This window comes from Strix aluco, chromosome 2, assembly GCF_031877795.1.
Source record: "Strix aluco isolate bStrAlu1 chromosome 2, bStrAlu1.hap1, whole genome shotgun sequence".
Classification (NCBI taxonomy): Eukaryota; Metazoa; Chordata; class Aves; order Strigiformes; family Strigidae; genus Strix; species Strix aluco.
The window spans coordinates 64,201,917-64,228,202 of record NC_133932.1 but is presented as its reverse complement, the minus strand read 5'-3'; the positions used below and the strand labels follow the sequence as shown (position 1 = coordinate 64,228,202).

Genomic DNA, 26,286 nt, shown 5'->3' with positions numbered 1-26,286 from the left:
CCCTCCCAAGCCCCTTGAAATTTTGGTACTTGGACCTCCGGCAGAGTGGGGACTCTGATGGAGACCCAGAGCAGAATGGGACTGCAGCGGGAGGGACTGTGAGGCTGGACCCTCTCATAGTCTTCCCAGCCCTTCACTGCTGCTAAGCACAAGGGAACTGTCCTCTCTTTTGGTGGCTCTGTAAGTACTTGCCCTCTTCTTACTCACTTTCTGCAGGTTTCTGTGGGGAATCACTGAATAGGATGATTTGGTCTGACCCACTGTTTCCATTCTTATGTGCTTATAACTGTATAGAGATTTGCCATTTCACTAGGTGTCTGTATATTTAGCAGCAGTTTTAATTCTTAACAGAACCTCTCAGTAGAAATGTCTATAATGAAAATAAGCTATAGTTCACTGAACTTTAGACCCAATTTCCTTTTTGCTTTAGAAATCAACGTCATATTATGCTTTACAAATTTTCTTGCTTTTCATTCCATGCATACAATCTAATAACTTTCAGAACATTTAAAACCTCATTCTTAAAACAGTAGCAAATTGAACAAAACACATACTTTGTCAACCTTTATTCCCTCCTTAATACGATCCCTTCAGTATTACATGAAATTGCTACAAGTCCACTGTAATTGATGCTAGACTGAAAGAGGAACCAGTGGAGCTGACAGCTTTTATGTTTCAGTGTGGTATATTCTACCATCTTTGCCAGTTTCCTTCCTGGAAAGATTAATCTGGCTCTTGTAACAGAAATAATTTTTTAAGTCATATTTCTATCTGATCTGTTTTCATTGACACTTATGCATACAATCCACTTTGAACAATAATTAAAAAGCAATAAGCCTTAGGAAAAAAACCAAAACATCGTTCTGAGTAACAACTTACTCTTTATTTTTCTGCTAAAGTAAGGGGATTATATGAAACTATGGGCCAGATTGTGCCTCACACATACCTACTCTGGAGGTTATGGCAAGCTGCACAGCCCGCTGGGAGCTCGGGAGATCCATCAGGCAGAGCAAACATGTGCCAGATGCTGCACCTTCTCAGGCATATGATGTGCCCCCTTCTGGGGGTTTGGTCGGGGTGGAAGATGGCTGGGTTTTATTTTCCCAACTTGGAGGATGGTTGATAGACCAGGAATGGGAGTGCAATGGAGACATAGCCCTTTGTAAAATGCACAATTGCCTTGGAAGAGTGCAGGAGCATACACACAGGTATGTGTGTGTCCCTACATGCACACACACACCCCATGTGTTGTTGTTGTGCCAAGGGCTGGCTAGCAGTAGGACAGACTTCCCCTTAGGAATTATCTCTTATGGATGCTTGCAGATGAATAAAAGCGCTTGAGATTCCCATCAGCTTTAAACTGTGATAAAACCAGAGTGTTTAGGGCTTTATCGACACGAGGGTGGCACCATTTTTAATTTTGATGTGACCTCATGTGTTGATAGTCAAAGAACACCCCTGATTAAACTGAGAAGTGTCCTTAATACCGCCTCTGCTAAACCAGAAAGCTGTGAGCCTGCGTGATGCATGAGGTGCACTTCTGAGTCTGGGGGCATGCCAGGCCCCAAATCTTCTCTTGTTCTCTACAAAGTATTAAATGCCAGGGCACAACTTTTTCACTGCATCCAGCTTCTGAGTTGTTGCTTAGCCCTGAACTGCTGCCTAACACTTCAGTGATACAGAAGATACAGCAAACTCAGGCGAGGAGGAAGGGAACTGCTTGAGCACTCCGGCCATTACTGCACAGGGAGCTGGAATGAGATAACATAGGGAGGTGGTGATATCCTAAGTGACAGAAAATTTGGTGCAAGTGTCTCTTTCATCCATGCAGCTCAGAGAGACAGAAGGGACCAAAAAAAATATCCATAAGTCCAGACTTCAGGAGAGCCAACATGGAGGAGACTGCATGATGGCTTAGCACGGATACAAGAGCCATTTCGCTAATGAATTCAATGGATGGACAAATCTACTTTGTTTCTCCTTTGGAAAGAACCCCACCATACTGTGGTACTGGATAGCAGGATCTACCAGCTACCATAAGTTGGTTAGCCTGAACTGTGGGAAATCCCAATGGTCTTTGAAGGCCTGATATGGCATCTGGGTCATTTCCCTTCAAATTAGATAACAGGAAATCTTTATAACATGGGCAGCATGGGATATTCTAGGGTTTTTATTTCATATATTCATTAGGAGAAGTCAAAAGATTTTACCAAGAAAAGCATTTATCTAACATCTACGACAGGCAATTTAAATTTTGTGTCCTATCAAATCACACAGCTATCCTCATTAATATTTCCCTCCTATAAAATAATAGAATCATAGAATGGCTTGGGTTGGAAGGGACCTTTAAAGGTCATCTAGTCCAACCCCCCACTGCAACGAGCAGGGACTCAACTATACTAGTTGATCAACTAGATCAGGTTGCTCAGAGCCCTGTCCAGCCTGACCTTGAATGTTTCCAGGGATGGGGTATCTACCACCTCTCTGGGCAACCTGTTCCAGTGTTTCACCACCCACATTGTAAAAAATTTCTTCCTTATATCTGGTCTAGATCTACCCTCTTTTAGTTTAAAACCATTACCCGTTGTTCTATTGCCACAGGCCCTACTAAAAACTCTGTCCCCATCCTTCTTATAAACCCCCTTTAAGTACTGAAAGACCACAATATGATCTCTCCGGAGCCTTCTCTTCTCCAGGCTGAACAACCCCAACTCCCTCAGGCTTTCCTCACGGGGGAGGTGTTCCAGCCCTCTGATCATTTTCATGGCCCTCCTCTGGACCTGCTCCAACAGGTCGATGTCTTTCCTGTACTGGGGACCCCAGAGCTGAACACAGTACTCCAGGTGGAGTCAGGAGTGGTCTGGTCCAGTCCAGTGGTCTCAGGAGAGCAGAGGAGAGGTGGAGAATCACCTCCTTCGACCTGCTGGCCACACTTCTCTTGATGCAGCCCAGGACATAGTCAGCTTTCTGGGCTGCGAGTGCACATTGCTGGCTCATGTCCAGCTTTTCATGCACCAGTACCCCCAAGTGCTTCTTCACAGGGCTGCTCTCAATCCACTCCCCCAGCCTGTATTGAGACCAGGGATTGCCCCAACCCAGGTGCAGGACCTTGTACTTGGCCTTGTTGAATCTTGTGAGGTTCACATGGGCCCCCTTCTCGAGCTTGTCCAGGTCCCTCTGAAAGGCATCCCCTCCCTCAGGCGTGTCACTGAGAAAGACTTGTCCACATCATAGGGTGCACTACTTGTTCTTGTAAGGTGCCGATCTCTTTCCATGTGTAGATGTGCATAGTTCTACAGCTGAGTTTGATTTTTTTCCTCTCTTATTCTGCTCTACTAGCTAGCTATATGCTTCTACTATTAAAGAACATTTAATTCATGGTAACTGACATTTTCATTAGACGGGTCTTAAGTAGAGAGTAGATAATTTAATTTCCAGCTAAGGAAAATAATAATAAATAAATAATGCTGAAGCCATCTTCTTGTTTCTCTCTAATGGGAGGTTAATCGTTAATCTTTTAGCCACTGGGGAAATAAATACAAGGAAAGATTGGGAGGAAAATAATAATAATAAAAGAAAAACTGAAATTAAATTACCCACACTAGCAAAGTTACCAATACCATGAAGTGTCTGTATGCAGAGAATGGCAGGGAAGGATTTCATTATTTATGTAGGCATCTGAAGGCCTAAAAGCCATGTAGTAGCAGCTGTAACTTATGCTTTTAACAAAGATAGGAAATGTTCTGAATGATTCAGGCCCTTTATATAATATGGAGCATTGCTCAGGTTCCATGCTGTCACCTGAGTCTGGCCTTCCAAACACACTCAACTGTCTCCATGTACCTCAACAAAAACACTTACACAGCAAAACTTACAGCATCAGCTCCTTTCCACAATAAATTCTTGTCTTTGAAACGTAAACTTGAGTGTAGTCATAGCTGAGTTAAATAAGCCACAATCGCATAGATGCTTCTTGCCACCACAGATTTTATTGAGTTCAGGCATCATTCTTATTATAACCTTGCTCGCTGTGCTGGCTCACAGCTATACATTACAACTGGTCCTGGAGTGGTGGTAGATGGTACACTCTCCTCCATTCAGGATTTTCCCTGGTCTCACTGTGACCTTTTCAAAGTACATCCTGTGATATGAAAGATGACAGTGATCTCTCCTTCCCTTTAATCTCTTTCCCTGACACCAAGAAACAGACATCAGTGTTTCAAAGTGGTTTTGATTACAAGCATCACGGTGCTATTCCAGGAAGGCAAGAGTTCTACGTTTAACTCCAAGTACAGCTAGGTTACAATAATTTTGAGATATTCTAGCACTGATTTCTTTATATACAGCACAGTCCCTGCTGAAATTCTGCTTGTTGCAATTATGTTCATCTCCTACCTCTCAATAGTAGCATTATTTCAGTGGCTACAGTTTTCATGGGAGGTCATGGTAGGAGACTTTTTCCAGTGAGCTCAGCAGTGGTTATAGAAAAAGGACATTTTCAACTGGCCCTCTTTCACAGGGGGAGCCTACATGAAAACTCACATTCAGATAATCCACGTTCTACTTACTTTGCTATGTTTTCTAAGATCTAGGTGCCTCTGAAGATGTAGACATAGCCAAAAGGAAACACTAAGCAAAAGATACTAAATGAAATTTAGGCCATCAGATTCTGTCAGACAACAATGCAAAGGGTGACGTACTTCTGGCAAACTTTTACTGAACAGCAAGGCTGCCATGTTCACAACAAGCTGAAGATTTCTTTACTGAAATCTCTTTTACAGTCATTCTTTTCATATGCAAACTATTTTTAAAACGTTTTTGATGTGAGACAGCAGATGTTTAATTCATAAGTGACTAGAGGTAACAGCCATCCCTGACAATAATTCTGTGTCTATTGTTTGTATCCCGATCATAGCTGGTAGCACCATTTGTAAAGTGAAAAGTAAAAAACTGAAGGACAGAGTGCTGCAGACATTTTTCTACTGAGTTAATCACTGCAATAACTTTGTGTATGGGTTCAATTGCAATGAATTCCCATGCCCAGAATGAATCATGTGTGCAGTTCATAAGATCAGGACTTATTAAGAGACATCAATGGAAATAATTTCCTCCAAAATATTTGCTCATGAAGGTTCTCAATATAAGTAGCTAGAAGAAATGCTTTTAAGATATAATTTTAAGATATTGTTTGAGGTCATATATTGCTTTGTTTTATGCAGTATATTCTTATTATCTCAAATAAATATATCTCCGATATCAGAGATAAGAAAATTAAGTAAATGTCTAGAAACATGTAGAGTTAGATTACACTAAAACGTGATCCTTTATTAGACACGTTGAAAGGCTCTAAGTATTATGCAGTGGATGATTCCCTTTTATGTCAAGACTACTTCAAATATCACAGTTCTAAATTGATATGTCCTAATTTTAAATCTAGCATCACCAAATGGGGTGGAGATTAGACCAACAAATCTGTGCACACTCTGGCTTGGCAGAGCTTGGACCTCCTTAGGTATACAAAAGTAAGCATGACTCCAACAATGCTCAAGTGAGCTCTGTCCGGGGACGGCTGCACTGGCACATTGTATACACAAACACAAAATAGAGAATGACAATACAGATCTCTGAACAATGTAATTGTAAAGGGACATTTGGCAGCTTGTTTTGTGGATTGCACATGCTTTTAACAGATGTGATAGCAATGGTCTAATAAGCAGTTAAATTGCAGGATAAACACGCTCAGACTACTCTAAGTTTGAATTGAAGTGTTAGCATACCACCAGGTACAGTGGTCTTTTCCTTGCTATTTCCAAGAGCAAAAATCTATTTTCTAAAAGAGGAGTCCTTTGAGGGGAGAGGATTTTATTTGTATACAAAGAGAGAGACACTGTAATGAATTGAACAGGTCGCCTACCCTGCAACTAATCTGAGAACCCAGAAAAATGCCATATAAGAATGAGAATATGATGGCGTGATCAGAACAGACATAAAAAAAAAAGATTTGTTTTTCCTGTTTTTCAGATGAAATAACTGCACATAAAGAATGGATACACATGCACAGTCAAAATGTTATTTTTGAATAAAGCTCTTATGGCAAGGCACAAGTTACAGACCTAATCATGTGCCTGTGCAGAAGACAATTGCCTTAGAAGAACGTTATGATGGCTGCCAAAATCAAGTGCTTTAAAAGTGGAGAACACTAGAACCTAGATGAACAATGAAATCCTAATTGTGCTTTCCTGTAAAACAGTATTAAGATTTTTCTTGAAATGTGTCTCTGCCTCCCTTTTTTCCCCCCAAAGAACACTTTATCATTCATTACACAGGATAAGTAGGTACTGATTACACAGTACCTACTGAATAAGCAGCTACTTAGAAAAGTAATCTTCACCAGCCAGTTAGCAGTGCCTTATTTACTGCACACCCAAAGCCTGCAGTAAATACAGAATTATTTATTTTTTCATGATCTTTGCTGGGCCACTCATCACTGTAGTATTTGCATGCCTCAAGAACACAGATGAATTTATCACTGCCGAAAGATAGGAAACCATTATTATTATTCCCATTTTACAGCTGAAGAGATAGGGACTTGCCTAGAGCTACACATTGAATTAGTGCCAGAGAAAGGATTAAAATTCATGGCTTGCAACCCTGTGCACATTACTGGAGACTGCACTGCCTTGCAGTCAGAGGTGCTGAGAAACCACAGCTCTCAACGACTTTGCCACCACTGCAAGTGCTCTATAAGCCTTGGGCAGCCCAAGTTGGTCATCCATAAAATAAGACACACAATTAATAGTCAGCTGCCACAGTACTGGGTTTATCATCACATTAAGAGACTAATACTTGAGTCCGGTGTTTTCAAAAGGGTCTTGAACCTACACCTGGGTGAATGCCTTAGCTACTGGGATGCTGGTGGTTTGAGGGTGGGTAATTTACTTCTCTGTGGTGTAGATGCTGGAACTCAAAAAGCTCAACCAAAGCACCATAATCTGATTTCAACAAAATGGCACTTTATGATGAAACACATTCAGAGTGGAAAACTAACTGACAGGCTTAAGGTCTCTTCTATGGGATTATTCACCTGAAACTCATTCCATCCTGCTGTCTTGAGCATATCCAGGATTCTGCCCCAGCGCTCTCCACACAAAAAACATCTGATTAACATTTGATGGGTCTTATTTTGTTCTTTTTAGTAAACCAGGAAAACACCAGTAGATCAAACTGCAACCGTTCCAGCAGTCAAATTTTAAGTCACTTTTTTTTCTTTGAAGCTGTTCTTTTGATCCTCTTCAGTGCACCTGAGTTGCTGTGCTCATTGACCATTCCCATGCTTTGGCTGCTAAAATTAACATGGTGTTAGCTGCCTGCATCCACAAGTTATATGTTTAGACAAGCAGGTAAAGTTTCTTGTGCACAACTGACCAGCGGTCTGTGATCCATTCAAGTATACAGCCCCAAATTTGAAACTAGTCCACTAGTTTTCAGTTGCTGAAGGTGAAAGGCATGGTGATAAATCCAGCTTATCTTACTTAAGCAAGTAGTCCCATTTCTCCAAAATGTGTAGCCAATTAAGTTGTTGTGGACTTTAAAGAAGTACCAGACACAATAAGTGTGCAGCCTGGGGACCTAAATAGAGCTGCCCCTCCAGTTCACTTGCCTGTTTGCTTCCTTCAAAAACTACAGCAGAAGTAGTCAAGGAAAACACTCTGTACCCAGGACTGAACTTGAATCTGCTACATCCTAAATATAGAGCTTGGTGGTAGGGCGCTTTCCTTCCCTCCAGGCAAAGCTTTCCTTGGCAAGGGCTGGCACACAGGTATTCATCCCCACTGATAGCTGACCCACTGAACACTCCGTCACTTCCGCAAAAGTGGAACAGTTTATGAGGAGAGAACAAGGAAAATCCATACAAAGTTCCCTATGTCCAAAAAGATAATGGCTGCCCATAGCAAAGAGTTAATTTGTGTTTCCCACAGCCAAAGGGAATATCGGAAGCATAGGCTGTATGATGGTTCCTCACAGGTGTTCTTAACTCTTTCTGCAACTATATCCTCCTCTTCCATACTACTGACTATTTTAGAAATATTAAAACCAAAAAGCTCAATATCTGTAGTATTTTAATCTTATTTTTTTCCATTGACTATCACAAATTGGCAAATTTTAGCCTACTCCGCAGTTGTTTTGTGAGCCAGCCACCTGTGTTTTTCATTGAATAAATTATTTACCAAAACAAAAACAAAATGCCCCAACTTAATATTTGTGCTAAATCTCATTCTTCAGGTTCAAACAAACTCTCATTGACTGAATCATAATTACTGGGTCACACTCACAGCATAACCTCAGCCGATGTATGGGTGTAGTTCCGCTGCCCTTCACTTAGCCAATTTATACTACATGAAGATCTGGCTTACTGACTAACATACACAATATATATTATTACTATTATCTTTCGGAATTCTACTGCACTGGGACTGACAAAATATTTTCACACAAAGCTGTAGGACTGACATCACCTGCATTGGTGTGGTCAATTATAATGCTTGCTATAGTTCAATCATTAATATTTAACATTCTGAAGTGCTATATATAGCTCATTGTGAAATCTCTATCAATATCTTTTCCAAACCAAGGCATTGTCAGGTCATTTCCTTTTTTTCTTTTTTTCTTTTTTTTTTTCATCTCTGTCCAATTCTAGATCAAACAATTTAAAAATTCATTGTTCTTGAAATTTTATTAATTATAGGACTTGAATCTATGTAACAGAAGTCACATTCAATGGGATTTGGAACTGCTGAGAACATTTATTCCCACCTAACCCTTGCCAATAAATTCAGCCTAAAAATCAGTATGTTGCAAATCCTAAAATAAATGTAAGTTGTGTCTACAGCTTTCCAAATGGTATGCATTAAAGTGTTTTCTGTAACAGCACCTAATTATTGTAATGAATCATTACAGGGTGACTTGAAAGCATTTGTAAAATTTTAGAAAATTGGAAACTCATATTTCTTAGTATCTTTGACAGTTACCTGTGTCGATCAGAAACAGAAATAATGAGTTTTGTCAATATGCCCAGTGCACATGTAAACAACACAGAGAAATGTAGTAAATATGGAAAATATACCAGCCAAAAAATTCCTGAGTTCATCACAACTTAAAACATGCTAATCCAATCTTATCATTTACATAACCAAAATATAAGTTGACAGATAGCCTTGATATGTACAGACATGTATCAATAGGCATAGACATTTACAGCTTATAACCTAAATATGAGAGAGAGATATACATACATATGTATGTATAATAAAATTTGGAGATGTATTGTCAACTAGATTTTGGTACCTCTTGTCTGTATTTAACCAATTTCTAAACTTCAAATACTCTGTCCTTAACATCACTAAGTACATTAGGTTATTAGAGTCCTATATTGTCCATGAGTACACTCACCTTCTATCCATTATGAATATTTGAATATGTAGTTAATGAAGAATTTATCAACATTGATCCTTCCATCTTAGTTCAATGAATTTCTGTGTTGTTCCTTCTAAGATTTGTTCCCTCCTTCCTGTTATGAAGGAATTACATGTACAGTAACATATACATAAACCCTTGAATATTGATGCAGAACTTGTATACTCTAGTTTAAGCCTGATTAATCTTTATGAATCATATGTATGAAACTGAATCATTGTGGTTATTCTCCACAAAGCACTTTCTTACTTAGATGCTTCAGAATACAGAGTAAGTTGGTTTTTTTGCTCATATGTATCACTAAAGGTGTGCTCTGTCCTCACAAGGAGTGCACTGTGCAGTGTCATATGTATTTACAGAAAAGATGCACCCAAATCATCAGAAAGGAGGACTGAGCCCTTAAAGATCATGTACAATGTTACCCTAATGACCCATTATTTTTCAAATATAGATATAACTGCTACTCTAGCTCGGTAAAATACTAACCAGTAAATTTAGCCATTTTGAAGAAATTAACTAAAGGTATTTTACATATGATAGGATCATAAAGTTCCAGTTGAGAGGTTTTCTGAGTTGATGCTCACTTGTGTGCAATAACCCCCCTCAAATTTACACAGAAAACTCTAACATTTTAGATGTAAAAAGGTATCACCTGTGTTTAACATAGAATAATCTATTTGAACATGTTACAAGTATCTTACATATTTAGAGAACCCTTATTCATCCTTTACACTATTATTTCTTTCTGTGGAGAAGTATGGTTTATATATTTTATGTTTAAAAGTTAAATTCCGGGGCACTGTAAGATCCAATGGCAATTGCCTGGGAACATCAGGATGCAATGACTGCCACCGCTGAGTAAGCACACAGACTGAGAAGCCAAACGTGCTTCTCTTTGATAACTTTGGCTTTTGAACACACCTGCTTCTCACTAGGCCTGCTAAGAAGCTTAAGTACATCTATTTGCACTGTCATTCCCATACTATTAGCACAATGTCAGGGGTTGCAAAGCAGGAAACCTGTAATCGGTCCAGCTCAGAGGTGGGCAAAATGTGAACTTCACATCTGTATCCACTATGTCCATTTAGGTATATTAAATTAGTTTGTTAATTTGGCCCAGGACATCAAATCTAAGAGATCTTTGGGTTTTAAACTTTATTTGGGTGACACCCTTATTTCAAATCTCCTTCTACTTGCAATGCCAATCTCACTAGTCCGCAACCTTATTTGCGTTAAAACCACTGTGCCAACAAGAGAAGAAACCAGGGGCGGATTCAAGGTGAGATAATGGCAGGCACTTGTTTATGGGATATAACACTCACGGAGGAGATTGCTTGCTGCAAAGTTCATGGATACCCAGAAAAAAACAGCCTGTATTCTCACCAGGCAAGAGGAAAGCAAACCAGAAAGTCATAGTTTATACTGCTATGGAAATCTGTGGACTGTGTGGTGCAGGAGGGACTGCTGCTAGGTAGCCCCTTCCATCCCCCAAATCTAAGACCATGAACTAGCTTGGCTTTCAAGGTTCGTGTCTGAAGGGCAGACTTTGGTAGAATCCTACAGGAACAGGGAGAAGATTCTACATGTGAAACTGGCAAGAATGTGAATAAAACCTCAATTCTTCCATGGGAAGAAACATCTGTGAGCAGGTTTGACCCCATGCTCTGACTCTGCATTGCCGTCCACCAGTATAAAGGAAATTCTCTTTTTCCAGGGCAGAGGAGAAAAGTGCTATCTCACTGGCAAGCTGAACTGATATGAGCAAACTATCAGAACCAGCCTGTGAACAACATTTCCCTGCAAGGGCAGCCCAAGGCCTGAACCACACCATTGGCCCTGGTCCAGTGCTCCTCACCGACCAGCTCCAGTCTCTCAACACTTAAACTCATCTCAGACACACAAGTGGAATTTAAACTGTGTAAATCTGACCCAGCTGGGTTAACCTGTAGGGAGGATAGGATCTATAAGAGAGAAGGGAACTGTAAGGATTCAGACAGCAAGGTGGGTTTGTGGAAAAAGATGAAGCCTGTTTATGTGTCTTTACACAAAAAGACAGGGACGTCATTGTAAGTAACAGGCCATGTTTGCTTTAATGCTCTAACCCAAGATTTAAAACCTTCCAGTAGACTGAAAAGTGTTGGAAATGTTCTCCACTCCTTCAGGGGGGTGGGGAAGGTATCTCTAGATACCATTTCCCTGGTCTAATGGGGCAAAGTGTCTAATACAGATCCAAACTCATTTAAATTTCCTGCCAGCCACTTTCGAGAAATAAGGCTGCCAGCACCTGAAGGTCTCATCTCAGAGTAGGGACCTCTGTAAGGTGCCTAGAGTGGTTTTCAGAAACACAGAAGCTTAGGGCATACTACAAATCCATGACAGCAGTGTTCAGGCATACCCTCAGCTGTTAGTCTGATATGTAGAAATGGACTGAAGCGTAGGTTGGCCATAACAGATAGGATGAACTGTCAAACAGAAAATGTAGCCTTCGTTTGTTTCTAAACTGAATGTGTGCAGAAAGCAGCCTGCTCAGGATTAGCTTCAGATGAAGTTTTTAGACCTTTGAACCTGTAGATTTGGGCATCACAACAAAAAGCACGCAGAAGCATCAGTGTCGCTTGCTTGAGAAGTCTCTTTTCACAACCAGCTGGAATTTTACTGGCATGGGAAGGGCAGTCACCTTCCTCTCTCTCCCAGTGATACCACAAGGGACTAATTCTATCTCTGAGCAATCCTTCCCAATGTTACTCTGCCCCCAGCCACCTTTCACAAAGCTCCATTAAGTAGCTCTCTATTGCCGCCAGGATGCACAAAACACCAGGTTCCACATGCAGCTCTGTCTGGAGTGTGACCTGTCAGACAGGTGAAATGCAGAGCACTGGTCATGTTCTATGGGTGTCCACAGCATTGTAGAGTGGGCATGCATGAGGGAAAAAGAAAGGCTTTTAATATTCCTCCTTATCATTCATAAATACACCAAATGCTTCAAAATCTATCAGACTCTAATACCTCTCACAACAGCAAGGCTGTTTGTATCATTTCAGTAGCAGATAGAAATAGTTTGGGGAAAGTAACAGAGTTTCACAGGATGACACTGTTTTCATAGCTGACAGGATCACAGGATGGCTGAGGCTGGAGGGCACCTCTGGAGATCAGCCAGTCCCACCTCCTGCTCAAGCAGGGCCAGCTACAGAGGGTTTCCCAGGATCGTTCCCCTGCAGGTTTTGAGTATCTCCACAGACAGATTTCACAATCTCTCTGGGCAACCTGTTCCTATGTTTGATCACCCTCAAAGTAAAAACATGTTTTCTTGTGTTCAGATGGAATGTCATGGTTTTTCATTTGTGCCCACTGTCCCTTGTCCTGTTAGTGGGTAGCACTGAGCAAAGTCTGGCTCCCTCTTCTTTGTTCCCTTCCTCGCCCCATCAAGTATTTATACATGTGGATAAGATCCTTCTGAGCCTTCTCTTCTCCAGGCTGAAGAGTGCCAGCTCTCTCAGCCTCTTCTCACAGGAGAGATGCTCCAGTCCCTTAACAATCTTCTTGGCCCTTTGCTGGACTTTCTCCACTCTGTCCATGTCTTTCTCATACTGGTGAGCCCAAAGCTGGACCCAGCACTCGAGGTGTGTCTCACCAGGGCTGAGTAGAAGCCTTCTGGCTGTGGTCTCTACAAATACTAAGAAAGAAGGGAGTGAAAAAGATACTTTCACCCTTTGTTCAGACCCAGCCTCTGTGTTGAAAGTGGCTGAGTTGGTGTTAGCTGATGGTTAGGGATTCATGCAATGACTGATGAATTGAATTCAGACTGCTTTCTATTGGGAAAGGATTTGTATCACCAGAATCACTGTCCCAAGCTCTGCCTTTTGCAGAGTCTTAGCTAGGAGGTCAAAGGCAGAAGATTTCAAGAAAACAGGCAATCCTCTCTACCTAGATGTCAGAAGTGAAATGTTTTGGCAGAAGAGAATGCCTCTGAAGAGCCTACTGCTCGGGTCATACCCACAGCATGTCACACCTCCACACAACTTCATGAGCCTTCTGTAGCTCTCCTGGGAGAAGAAGGAATGGCTTGGGCAATGACAGAGACACCTTTGGCTGCTGGAGAGAAAGGCCATTTTCCAATACAGACTGCCATGGTGTTAGGACTTGGTGTGCATTTCCCAGTGAGCTCCTGAGCGTGTAAGTACTCACACATGCTATGGTAAAAAACACAGCCCAATTAGCCTGCACTATTGCTTCAGTCCCTTGTAGAGGATGATCTAGCTCAAATGCATTTATCTCTGCAAATAAGCAACAATATTTAATGATGCGAGGAGGAGAAATGTCAGGGACCGCGCAAAACTTCTCCCAAATATGAAATGGCTTCTAGTAGGCTGTGTTGGCTTTTGCTAAACACGAGCACAGAAAACGACCAACCAACCAATCAAAACAGTTCCTTGACCACAATAAAAAGCAATTGTTTCACATACTAAATTCAGCACATCCTTTAAAACCGAACAAGGAGGCTAAGAATACAAATAGGGTAAGTGTGAATCACAAGGGAGTGCCTGAAGAAACACACAGTGGAGAACGTGTACAATACTGTTGCCTTCAAAGCAAAGATCTCTCTATTGCTTGTAATAACTCTGCTATCACAGGTCAAAGCCACTATCTGGCGGGGATCCAACCTGAAAACCTATGCAATTAATGTCTGACAAGCTCTCAAGAAAGCACCTTTGCCCGGGAGTTAATACTGTGCACTATAAACAACGTGTTTCAGATATATTGCGTCATTAGCTATAATTAGCTGGCAAGCAGAACCAGATCTGTATTATACTGCTCTGCTACAGAAAAGGCTATAGGAAAAGAAAAAATAAAAATAAAAGATAACAACCCGGCGCTGCCGGTAGGAGCCATCAGAGGCGGGTACGGCGGCCGCCCGCCGTGCCTCAGGCACCCGTTCATCCCCGCCGCTGCACTGGCGCTGCCTGCCCGGCGGCTTTACCGGGCCGGCTCCCCGGCAGGCTGCCCGCAGGAGGCGGCCGCCGCCCGCCCGCGCCCCCGCCCCGGGCCCCGCCGCCCCGGGAGTTGCCGCGGTCCGCGGGCGCCCTCGCGCGCTGCCGGCGCCGTGCGCCCCCGCCGCCGGGCTGGCGTGGAGCTGGGCCGCCCCCTGGCGGCCGCCGCGGCGCAAACCGCCGCCCCTGTGCCCGCCGTTGCCCACCCGGGTGAGGGGGACAGCGCGGGACAGGGGCGGGGGGGACACACGACGCGACACACGACGACGGGGACACCACACACGCCGGGTGGGGCCCAGCGCGGCGTGGGCGCGGAGCGGCGCTTTCCCGCCACGGGACAGGGTATCGCGCAGCTCTCGCTGTCGCGCTGCGTGAGGCGCGTCCTCGTCTGTGTTGGGTTTTTTTCTTTTTTTTTCCTCGCTGTTTCGCTTCCCCGAGGCTTCAAGGCTTTCTCCCTTCGGTGTGGCGAGGCGGGCCTGCAGCAACGCGGCCCCGCGGGGAAGCTTCAGCGAGTCGGAGGGCGCAGGGCGCGGCGGGGCAGCGGGCAGCCGGAGCGCCCGCGGGAAGGTGTTCCCACGGCGTGCTTTTGTGGGATGAGTTAAAGATCACGTATTTTTTACAACATCCCCTATGCGGAGATATAAATAGCTCATACTAGAAATCAAAGCACTGTAAAAATCTGATTTAAACACTCCTAGGCAAGAACATTATCATGAGAAACTACTGGCGCTTCATACTACTTTACTCAAATATTTTTAAGCACCAAGAGAGCTCTTCTGGTAGCAACATTCATTCACAACTTCGTATTTATTGAAGTTACTAAGGAACAACGTATGTCATTGGCTCTGCGTTTAAGATCATAAATCGGTGCTGGAAGACCTGAATGCAGCAAAGCACCACACAGAACCAAAACCATGAAAATTTAAATTCCTAAGGACCAGTTTTCAATTCAAACCGCGCAGCCCGTGAGCTGGGCAGACGTATAGCAGCACCCTCTACGGCAATGAGCTACAAGTCATATCGATTTCAGTGGAGGGATTCATTTCATAGGGCTCTTTTATGGATATAGGAAAAAGACAATGCTTTATTGATCCATAATATTGCCTGAAAGACAGACATTACCTCGTTAGCTCTGTTAATTTAATAACTGAGCCTGGAGTATTATTTCAAAGCATGTCCACAGCGGTATGTATTGAAATCATATTTATCACGTGTAACACGCGCATGCTACAAAACGTTTCATGCATCTCAAGGAATCCACAGGAACGGGGACGATACAGCACCCATTTCATCTTCTGGATAGTTCAAAATGCACCAACCCTTCCACACCTGCAAGCAGTATGTGATCTATGTGACTTGAACACGTAGTAAGTGTAATGCTCCCTGTACTGAGGCTGTGAAGCAGTGCATCCGTTTTTCTGGAATAACACCACATCCAGTCACAAGGAAACCTCGAAGTTATCGCAGGTCTCCTGAAATTTTTAATACCGATACAGACCGTGGATGTCTCATAGCGAGGATGTACAAAGGGAGCTGACGTTGGCGGGTACAAATCCGCGCTTCAGCATTTAAAGGTTAGAATGGTTCAGAGCAGGTCCGTTGGCTACGGAAGAGGAATACAGATCCAGCTCTATGCGTGTAGGGGTGTGTATGTATATGTATGCTTATGTAGGTGTGCGTGGAAGGGGTCTCTGTGCCAGAAAGCCTCACCCGCTGTTGGGGGCGGCCCTGCCCCACGGTTAGACGACACCCGCACGGCCGGGCTGTGGCTGGGGCGCTCCCGGCGGAGGGTCGGACCCTGCCCCGGGGAGGGCGGGGGGGTGCGCAGCGGGGGCTGCTCCCGGCGGTCCGGGGAGCCGCCGCCCTGTCCCGGGGCTCCCGCGGGGCCGGGCGCGGCCCTTCCGGGGGGTCCCCGCTGGGGTCCCCGCGGGGTGGGCGAGCCCCGCGCTCCCGGCCGCGGGCTCGGCGCGGGGGCGGCGGCGGGCGCGGCGCTGCGCTGCGGCGGGGCCGCGCCTGGCAGCGGCGGGGAGGCAGCGCCGCCGCTCCCGCGCCGCTCCCGCTGCCGCTCCGCAACTTTCGGGCAAACACCGCCCCCTCGCCCTCGTCCCCCCGGGCGCCGGCGGCTGGTAAGCGCCGGGCTCCTGGACCGGCGGAGGGCCGTGGGGATCCCTGCCCGCAGCAACCCCCCCCGCCCCCAACCTTGGGGGCGGCCACCGCTACGCCCGGCGCCGCGCACATGGCCGCGGGAAACTTTGCCGGGCGGGCGGGGTGGGGGCAAGGCCGTGGGTGCCGCGGGGATGGGAAGGGAAGGAGGGAAGGGAAGGAGGGAAGGGGCGGCGGAGCGGGCGCGGGCGGGCAGGTGCCACCCTCCGCGGAGCGGTGCGGAGTGGGGCGCGGGCGGCGGTCGCTGGGCAGGTGCCGGCGGGCCGGGGCTGCGCGTGTGCGGCGGCCCCGCAGTGCCCGGAGCGGAGGGGCGCGGAGCGAGCGGGACCCGCCGCCGGGCTGCGCGGGCCGGGCGGGAGGAGCCCCGGGAGGCAGCTTCTGGCTCGGGCTTTGCGCTTTGCTGCGCCGACGGGTGGGGAGAGTAAGTAGCTGAGCTACAGTAGCGCGGGGGCACAGGGTTCAGGTGGAAAATCCAGGCAGCTTCCCTCTGGGTGGTTGTTTAGGGTGTTTGGGGTTTTTTTGTTGTTGTTGTTGTTGGTTTGGGGTTTTGGGGTTTGGTTTTTTTTTTTGGTTGGGTGGGTTTTTTTTATTAATAGGGCAGAGAGGGAAATGTTAGTGCACAATGCTGAAATTGGCGATCTGGTCTCTGAGACAGGTATCCGAAAAGCGGCAGTCACTGGGGCAGCTACATGACGGTCATTGTTCGTGCTAGCATGAGGTTTATGTGCCTTTGCGAGGAAGGTCACTTTTTACACACACCCCATCCCACCCTCTTTTTGCTAAGCCGTGCATCAGCAGCGTGAATTCCAAGAAGCAGTAGGTGTTTCTTGGCATTTCGACTGGGATTTTGGAAAGGGAAGCCGGGTATTTAATGGGAAAAAATTGCGATGGAAGGAAGGGATGCGGAGGCTGCACACAGCCCTGGGTTTGCAGGCATATGGAAGTTGTTGGAATAGGTAAAGGGTCAAAATTGGCATTTGGAAAATGGTGACTATTTAGTTACTTACATCACGGACAAATGGAAGGGAAAACTGGGCCACTAAGAATTTTTCCTGTTTTGCAGTTTGCTGTCAGCAGAAGGTAAAACATGTCCTTGAAGATATACAATTTTACATAAACAGCTGATGTTTACATAAGCCTAGATAAGTTTGTGAAAAACAGAGATAGCAGAAGATGCAGTATTAGCTGAACTCGGCTATCCTGCTGTTTGTCTGTGTAATAATATACCTTTCTTTTGTATTGTTGCAGCATAAGAACAAAGTGAGCAGCTGCACCTTTACCAAAGCAACCACCTGCGTTCCTCCTCTCCTCTGGAATGGACAATGGGATGGTCTCTGACTTTATCATGATCAAAAACTTCTTCCTCTTCTGCGTTTCCATGAGTTTAGCCAGCCACTTCGGGTGAGTTGCCAATTGCCTTTGAATTTTTGCTGTGTTTTTTGTGAGGAAATGAAAAACCTCAGCTCCGTGTGGTGCGGAGCAGCCGAACAAAACAGGCAGGCTTTGCATTTCATCTTAACGTGCTGGTGTCAGGGGAAAGGGAGCTATTTGCTTTCCTGCTCAAATTTACCATCTTGTATCATCAGTTCTTGATGCCTGTAATGCTCTTGTGGGAATGCTTGGGGGGTGGGGGAGCTCAGACTGGGCCTACAGCTGCTGAGGGCTCCGATCTGGGTGTAGCACAGCCGGGGGCTGCCATGCTCCCGGCCTCTGTGGCTGCGACGAGGGGGGCTTGCACCTTCCCTCTCACCTGACGGGTGCAGGCTATAGCCTAGTGCAAGGCTGCAACAGCAGGACTCAGTGCATGCTGCTCGCTGGTACAGGCTAGTGAGTAAGCTCTAAGATCGTGACTGCTCAGAAGGATGGCTGAGTTCGAAACTTGCTAGAATAATTAGAAATTGTGTTTCCCTGAAGCATATCACAAGGAATCCTGTTACCTTATTTTTGCTTTGGATGCTTTCCTGATGGTGATGTTCTGAAAACTATTGAAGAAATATTCCTACTAGAGCTCTTAGAAAACATAAGAAAACAACAAAAAGAACCCCCCTATTTATATGTTTTTTCCAAAGGCCAGCGATCTTAAGAACTTCCCAAAATGGGCTATGCAATGGAATCTAGAGAAAGCATTTCACAAGCGCTCTGGAAATGTAGGTTGATTCTTTTTTGTGGAGGAGAACAATTATTTATGATTTCACCAGAAAAAAAATGAATCCTCCCCACGTGCTGATTCACAAGCACACCCTTGCTATAAGAAGATACAAAATGGAGATGCAAATCAGTTTCTGATTTCAAGGAAAGTGATTTTTTCCAGATTGGAACTAGGAGAAAGACCAAACTTTGAGTGATGACTGCCTATGCTGTAAGCAAAACTTAGCCCTGTCTCCAGTGTGTCCCCTGCATAGGCAGGTGGAAGCCTGTGACCACAGCGTCTTATATGAATGGTTATAGGACTGCACGCTACAAAGGATGCAATGGGCTGCACACTGATTTATTCGCCTTGGAAAAGCTTGATCCAGCTTTCTGTGTGTTTTAAGGCAAAGCTCCCTGGACTTTGTGCTAGAAATGAAGAGGGCTTAGATAGTGGCACTGGTTTTAAACTTGTCTTGACATGGTTGTAATTTGACAAAGTATTACCACATAAAGAAAATCTTGAGGACTATAACCTTAAGTTCTTCCTGATTTTCCATCATCCCTGCAGAAGGCAGCACACTGCAATAGTTGAGCATGACCTGTTTGGTGTGGGGTCTTTTAACTGTGTTACTCCACTAACAGAAGAATAGACAGGTGAGGCTGGGAAAAAAAAAAAAAAAAAAAAAAAAAAGAAGGTTGAACTCTCCACTCCAGAGCAAATACTGAATTTAAGTCCCAGGTAGGGATTGGTGTGACCTGTAACCTGGCAGATAATCAGAACAGGACAGTTAGGGGAAACTAGGACACTTGTTTTCTGTGAGTTACTCAAAAAGCTTCTGTGCACTAAAATGAGATCATCACGTAACTTGTCCCCCCCCTCCTCTTCCCCCCATTTCTGATCTAGTAATTTTAGTCCGGTCTGCAGAGATCTGCAGCTCCAATTCGCAGCACCATTCACACGCTGCCTTAGGGCTGAATTTTGACCCTGCTCAAAAGACGGAGGATGCTCCAGTGCTTCTGTTTCAGAGGCAGAAGCAGTTTCAGAGTGTAATTTGCTAAGTGCTTTGGGACTGACTCTTCAGGACAGAACAGTACAATTTACATGAAGGCTGGTATATTAACTGCAAGAATCTAATACTGATAATACTTGCTGTTGCTACCAGGTTCTTCGTTATTAACGTCATCCGTGTTTGCACTGCACCCTTACATTGCAGTGCATTTTACAATGTGCTGGGTAAAAGTGATTGGTCAAATGAGCACAAATTAAAAAGGAAAATACAGTAAGACATTGCAGATGAAGGCAGAGATTTGTCTATGATTCTCCATAGTCGTTCTGTATTTATATTAAACCATAAATACAGTTTTTGCTGACATAGCCAAAGCCACCTTGGGGGATTCTGATGCACAATCCCTGGTAAAATAAACAAATTATGTATCTCAGTCTCCTAGGCTACTTCAGAAATCTCAGCAAAAGTCTGTGATTAATGTTTAACATAAATGTGGAATGACTATCGAGAGTTATCCACATCAATAGATGGTAGAGGAGGACTGGTCATAGTTCGTAGAAGTTATTTAAAGACAAAACACTGAATTAAAATTCAGAGATACAGATGAAATAAGAAGATGTGAAGCCCCCCCAACATTGTCGGTGTAACAGTTCAATGAATCCACTTCTGCAGATATGTTCCAGCACAAGTCAAGGCTTTTTCAAGCTTGCTTGAATTCAGCCTTGAGTTGTATAATGCTCTAATGAGTTAAGGTATTTTACTGAAGCATTTCAAGATAGTTCACAATTGTCTTGAAAGTAAACATTAATAATAGAGCTAGAGAATAATTAAAAGTCAAATAAAACAGTGGAGAGTGTTTTCAGATGAGACAATTCCTTGTGGGCCCTCAGGGAACCCACATAGTAGCAGCTCTGTGAGGGTTGGCATCACGGGTGGCTGCCTGCACTGAGATCTCCCTGAGATGAGGTAGTATGTGGTCGGCCCCATGCTGGCCAACCTTACTGCGTCCTGACTCTTTTCTTGCAAGCCCCAGACTGTCCACGGGCACATCTCTGGGGACATGCTGGTGACGCACAGTCCCTGTGCATTTGTGTTTTGGACGTGCAATTTCAGACATCTGTCTGAGAGCCAAAACCAACGGGGACGGATGTTGTTGGTGTACCCACAGTTTAGTTGCCATCTGCTAATAATATTTATAATAGTAGAAACACGGAAAACAGAAGATCCCAATTAAATGTAGCCAGTGCAAGACTTCTCTGTACGCTGTCAGAATTCAGTCCGTGGCGTGTCTGTAGTTTCACATACTTTTCCACTAGCTCACAGCCCTTATCGCTAAGACCATAATCCTGCTATTTAGGCTAAACATACCTCTCCTCCAGGCTGTTATTTCAAGTTAGTCTCTGCAGCCCTAAGCAGTTAGTTCTGCTGGGTTATCCCTTTCCAAGTACTTGCAGGTGCTAGGGAGTTCTTCCTCATATTTTTAAGACTAATTTCGTAAGAATTATCATACCCTTATGCAGTCATGCTCGTCCCTTTTTTTTTTTAATCCTGTTTTCCTTTCCTTCTCCATGTCTCCAGATAGCTTTTTGAACCCATTAGACAATATTAATAATTGGAAAACTAAGTGGGTACCTAGAACTGCTTGGAGGAGGCAGACATCAGTCAATCCCTCTGCCGAACAGAAAACTACAGCTTCAGCATCTCTGTTTCTCTTGGCCTGCCAGCTGGCCAGATAGCAGATGTGTACCTGCAGCCTACCCAGCACATGCTTGGTGCAGGACCAGCCCTGGCACGCATTGCCTGCTAGTGAAGCTGCAGGTCAGTGACCTGGGCAGCTGAGAGCACTGGGAGGTGTTTTAATGCCCCTGGGAGAAATTCAGGATGTTGAAAGGGGCGTTAAGGTGCAAGAGGGTGAGGGCGACAAGATGTTGCCCTATGAAAAACAGGCTCTCATTGCATCACTCACAAATTGCTCATTCCCAGAAGGTAGTAAAATACTGCTCTTGCTAAATAAAAGAATTAAATTATGCTTTAAGGATCTGAAAACACCATTAAAGTTTCATAATTTTAGTCTTCTTCTCTATCCTAATGCGATGTGAAAGAATTGAGTCTTCATTGCACAAGTTCACAAAATATCAGCATTTTTAGATCTCAAGAAGCTGCAAGAAAGGGATGGTAAGAAGCTAACTTAGAAAAATAAATCCATTTCCTTTGATGTCTGCCCAGCTGGCAGTATCCAAAAGTGTGCAAGTGCGTTCTCCACTGTCTTTTCCACAAATTGTTAATTTGTCTGAAGTTCTGGTATAATTCCAATCCTATTAAAGCAAGTTATTGGAAACTCTACTTGAGAGAGAGAAAAAAAAAAATACAATTTTCAGTAGCAAAATACTCCTCAGTTATTTTTCCAGTGTCTCCTAACTTTTTTTAAAAAAAAAAAAGTTTTGGAAAAATCATGAAATATCTACCATACGTTTTCCTCTTATTACAACTAAGCTATGAATACTACCTGTCATGATTTTGACTAGGTGGCAAAAAAGACAGTGATCTTTAAAATGGTAAATGATCAACTCATTGGAAGAGGTAGCTGAGCATCTTTGGAGAGTTATTACATTTTACACTGATGGGCCCCTTCTGTGGCTTCTGATTCTTTCAGTCACCCTGAAATTGCAATATTAAATAAATGTGATGAGAAGTATTCCTGGTTGGTTTAGTTTATGTTCAGTAATGAGCTTTAAATGTAATTATCTTTGAATTTTCTCAGCATTTTCATAAGGTTCTTTTCTACGTTTATTTTTATCAATAACTGAAAATGCCTGCTATAAAAACATTTTTGGTTGCAGAGAGGCAATAATGTGCTTACCTACTAATATGTTGATAAAACCTAATCTTTAGCTGTGTGGAAATAATTAGTTTTCTCTCTATTCATAGAGCCATAGTATCTAATGTATGCATGTAACTTTTCAAGTACAGTTTAAAGGTCTTATGTCATAAAAGACAACCTCAGCACTTACTCCAAAACATGTATTTCACCAGCAATCTCAAAAATAGAAATTAAACGCTAACTTTTCTGTGAAAGAAAAAGTAACATTTACATTAATGGCAAACAGTAATCCATCTACAAATGCAACTTCACACAATACTGACATTTTGCCGAAATTCAGCATCAGATGCCTTCTTTTTCGGGTGAAGCGATCTGCCAAATCTAAATTGGATTGCAGTTTTGCAGATGAAGTGCAGACTTTTTATGTCTTCACCCTAGTTGTTTCTCCATCTTTTTCATCTATTAATTAGCTTTTCTTGTGGAGATATAAAAGTATTTCAGTATTTGAGGTGTGTATACTATTCCTGTGAAAGATGTACATAGCTGAGATAGAAGGAAGCAGCCTCAATTACTCTTGTTAGATTCAGAGGAGCAGTTATGAGAACTAAGCATATTTTGTCCCATCCCCACAAAAATAGTTCAGTGGAAATCTTCCCTCTGAGTTCAACTGGCTTTGAATTCAGCCATTAGCCCTAAAAATAACAAGCTTTTTCAAGAGCAGAGAAACTAGTGTAGCTTTTTATCCTGTGCCCCCAGCACCATACCTTTGCAATAATCTCGGCTCCGCATTTGGCATCCCTTGTTCCCATCTCCCATTGCAACACCTACATTTTTCTTCTGCGGTCCTTCTCTCCCAGGATCTTTCCTAATCACCCTGCAAGTCTCCTCCATATCTCTTAATTAGCAGAGAGGAGGTGGGCTGGTTTTGCTGAGGCTGTTTCTGAGCTACACACATGCTGACTGGCCCAGTCAGCGAGCTAGAGGGAATAGATGACTGCTGACCTCACATTTCTACTTAATGAGGCACTAATTTACATCGCTCTCCCCTCATCTAGTCACTGCTTCTCATGAAACTTGTAGAAAAGAAATGAAGTTTGATCTCTGTGGTTCTTTGTCAGATGCATTGGAAAATGAAAATGGGTTCCTACATTGATACAGTGAAGCAGGCAGACAGCATGATGCATATCTCTTTCTTATGAAAAAAAGAAGCTAAAATAAATGAGAAGAGTTTAAAATACTATTCTAGGATTTTACCAAAGCATTAGTTATGGTCACTGCATATGAAGAACCTTTGTTACTTCTGTTTCCTGTTTGTATTTGTTAGGCTGCTGCTTGTAAGTATTCACCTTGACATGGTGAATCCCTTTGATTATGGTTGACAAAAAAGTATACAGTCCTCTGTCTTGAATGGTCCAGCATGCAAGGATGTCTAATGTTTCTGTAACAAGTTTGCATCTGCTGGATTAATTTGTCTTTCATTATAGTCAAACATGTCCGCGATGTTGTCTGACTCAGTTACTCACTAGAGGTTGTGGTCACAGCATAGAAAACAGAACTGATTTGATCTTTTGACCACAGAGAGATGAGATGGCCTGAAAAATAGGCAAGATTTGTGTCTCTGTCTCTGCCTGCAGCAAAGGGGAGATCCTTGGTGGCCTTAGGCTCCCCAGTATTGAGATTGTTGGGGGTTGCAGCAGTGCCGACGGCACTCGGGCCGTGAGGAGCCTCCTCAGCCAGGCATTTGTGTGTGCTTGGGCATTCCTGGGAATCAGACCACTGCTCCCACTGCCTGGCCTCACTCCCCTTTCCTGAGAGGCTTTGCAATCCTTTCATTTTCCAGCAGAAGCACACAAGCTGTAAAGGAAACAGGCACAGGAGTGGGGGTCCCCATGTCTGTGAGGGGCTATGTGGCCACCAGCAGCTTGTCCTGAGGTCTCACGTCACTAAAACTTCCAGACCTGTTACATGGGTGTCAATGAGGTCCCGTTAGTGTAAACCTTGTTCAGGTAAAACCAGGTTGAGGTTCCTTGTCTTTCTTTGTATAAATTCTGTTCCGTTAGGTAAGCCTAACGCATATGTAACATGCATTCTGCAAGGCAAGATGTTCAGAGGGATGCTTTGAAGTTCTCTATTTATTTACTGAGTTATTTCCCTGGGGGCTGGTAGTAAATGAACATGGATTTTGAAATTTTTTTATCCTTGGGTGACTGGCTCACGCTGAGTTCAGGTTGTTGGAGTGTAAGCGATTCCTGTCTGCTGGCAGGGTGCATGAGGCAGGACACTGTTCCTAGTGGGGCGATGTGCCCTGTTGCAGGTGGAGCATTTGTTGGCAGTTTCAGCAGAGACTGAAACTTGAATCAGCACTGAGTGTGAGCAAACTTGCTGCCTTAAGAGAAGCTCATTGCTTGCTGCAGTTTGCTTGTGGCTAAACTTAAGTGTCTGTCCTCTAGGTAAGCAAGGGCATTAGTAGGCAGGGGATTCTCCTAAGCATCTTTAAATGAAAATCAGATGGACTTCAAAATGCAAGTTATAGTTGTGCTGTGAGCTCTGAGCAGCTTCCTAGGTCTAAGCCATGGATAAAATGATGAAATAAAAAAAGAGTTCAGAATAAAAACAAATCTGGCCCAAAAGATATGGAATGAGGCCCACTACACATTACTGTTATTTGCATACTCTAAGGGAAGACTAATTTATGCAAAAGAGAGAGGAGGAATGAAGAACTGTGTTTTCTGTACAGCAGTATTTTTTTTCAGATACCCCAGTGATCTGGGGTGGGATTTTTGAATGCAATGGGAGTTCATTATCCTCAAATAAGGTTAGAGTTCATCCTTTGTCCTGACAATAAATTACATAAACTGTGGAGATCAGAAGCTGTTTGGCATGTAAGGATTAAAGAGTACCTTCAGGCAGACTTGAAGGAGTGGCCTCAGGCAAACCTGTGCTGCTGGTGTAGCTCCCCTACCAGCTGATGCAGTTCCCAAAGACAGGAGAGCTAACCCGGGGAAAAACCAGTAACAGCTTTTGCTGGCCCAATGAGCTGACCTTGCTCCTTCCAGGGAACATAGACATGCCAGCACTGGGGAAGTGGTGGGGCTGAGGGGGGGCAGGGCAGTGCGAGGGACTGGGATGTCCCTGTGCATTATAGCAAGAGGATCAGTGGGCTCAGGTGTCCCCTGATCCAGCGCCCCCGGGCTGTATCTCCATGGCATGGGACCTTCCTTGGGTCCTCCTCCTCCAGGGAGAGCTATTTATGATTGTTTATAGCAGTGATGAAATCACTGTAGCTCCCTGTGGTGCTCAGCTGGACTGGCAGGAGAGGGCAGAGGCTCGGAGGCTCTGTCGCAAAGTTCCCTTGAGACTGAAGCCCCTTGAGGCCAGCACGGCTTTTGACTTGTTTCTTTTTATTTGCATAAAATAGCTTCTCGCAAACGCCAACGGCATCGGGAAGAGAGGACGCCAATGATAACATCACTATATTCACCAGGATCTTGGATGGTCTGCTGGACGGCTACGACAACCGACTGCGCCCGGGACTGGGAGGTACGATAATGCGTTCTCTGTGGCTGGTCCCCTGCTATGCGGGACCATCATCTACATGATGCTCCTGCAAATGGGTACCTGCTGTTGGTATGGGCCTTGAGGAGAGAGTTGTGTTTCATTAGCTAAATGAAGCCCAGAAAGTAGATTTGTCTTCTGGCAAATG

The 26,286-nt window shown here is 44.1% G+C and overlaps 2 protein-coding genes across 3 annotated transcripts in view; one reads left to right on the top strand and one right to left on the bottom strand.

The window, feature by feature from the left end:
• GABRB3 (gamma-aminobutyric acid type A receptor subunit beta3) overlaps positions 1-26,286 on the bottom strand; it is a 196,269-nt gene that overhangs the window by 130,739 nt on the left and 39,244 nt on the right. The window contains exon 1 of one of the 2 annotated variants that reach the window (XM_074815011.1): positions 9,451-9,469. The exons of the other annotated variant lie outside the window; for it this stretch is intronic. Within the exon in view, the coding sequence (XP_074671112.1) occupies positions 9,451-9,461 (11 nt within the window). The 5' untranslated portion in view covers positions 9,462-9,469. Of the gene's footprint in view, positions 1-9,450; positions 9,470-26,286 lie in introns of those variants that run through there. 2 annotated transcript variants of the gene reach the window in all.
• Positions 17,853-26,286, top strand: part of GABRA5 (gamma-aminobutyric acid type A receptor subunit alpha5) — a 54,527-nt gene continuing 46,093 nt past the window's right edge. The window contains exons 1-2 of the mRNA XM_074815014.1: positions 17,853-18,026; positions 26,002-26,123. Of these exons, the coding sequence (XP_074671115.1) occupies positions 17,941-18,026; positions 26,002-26,123 (208 nt within the window). The 5' untranslated portion in view covers positions 17,853-17,940. The remainder of the gene's footprint in view (positions 18,027-26,001; positions 26,124-26,286) is intronic.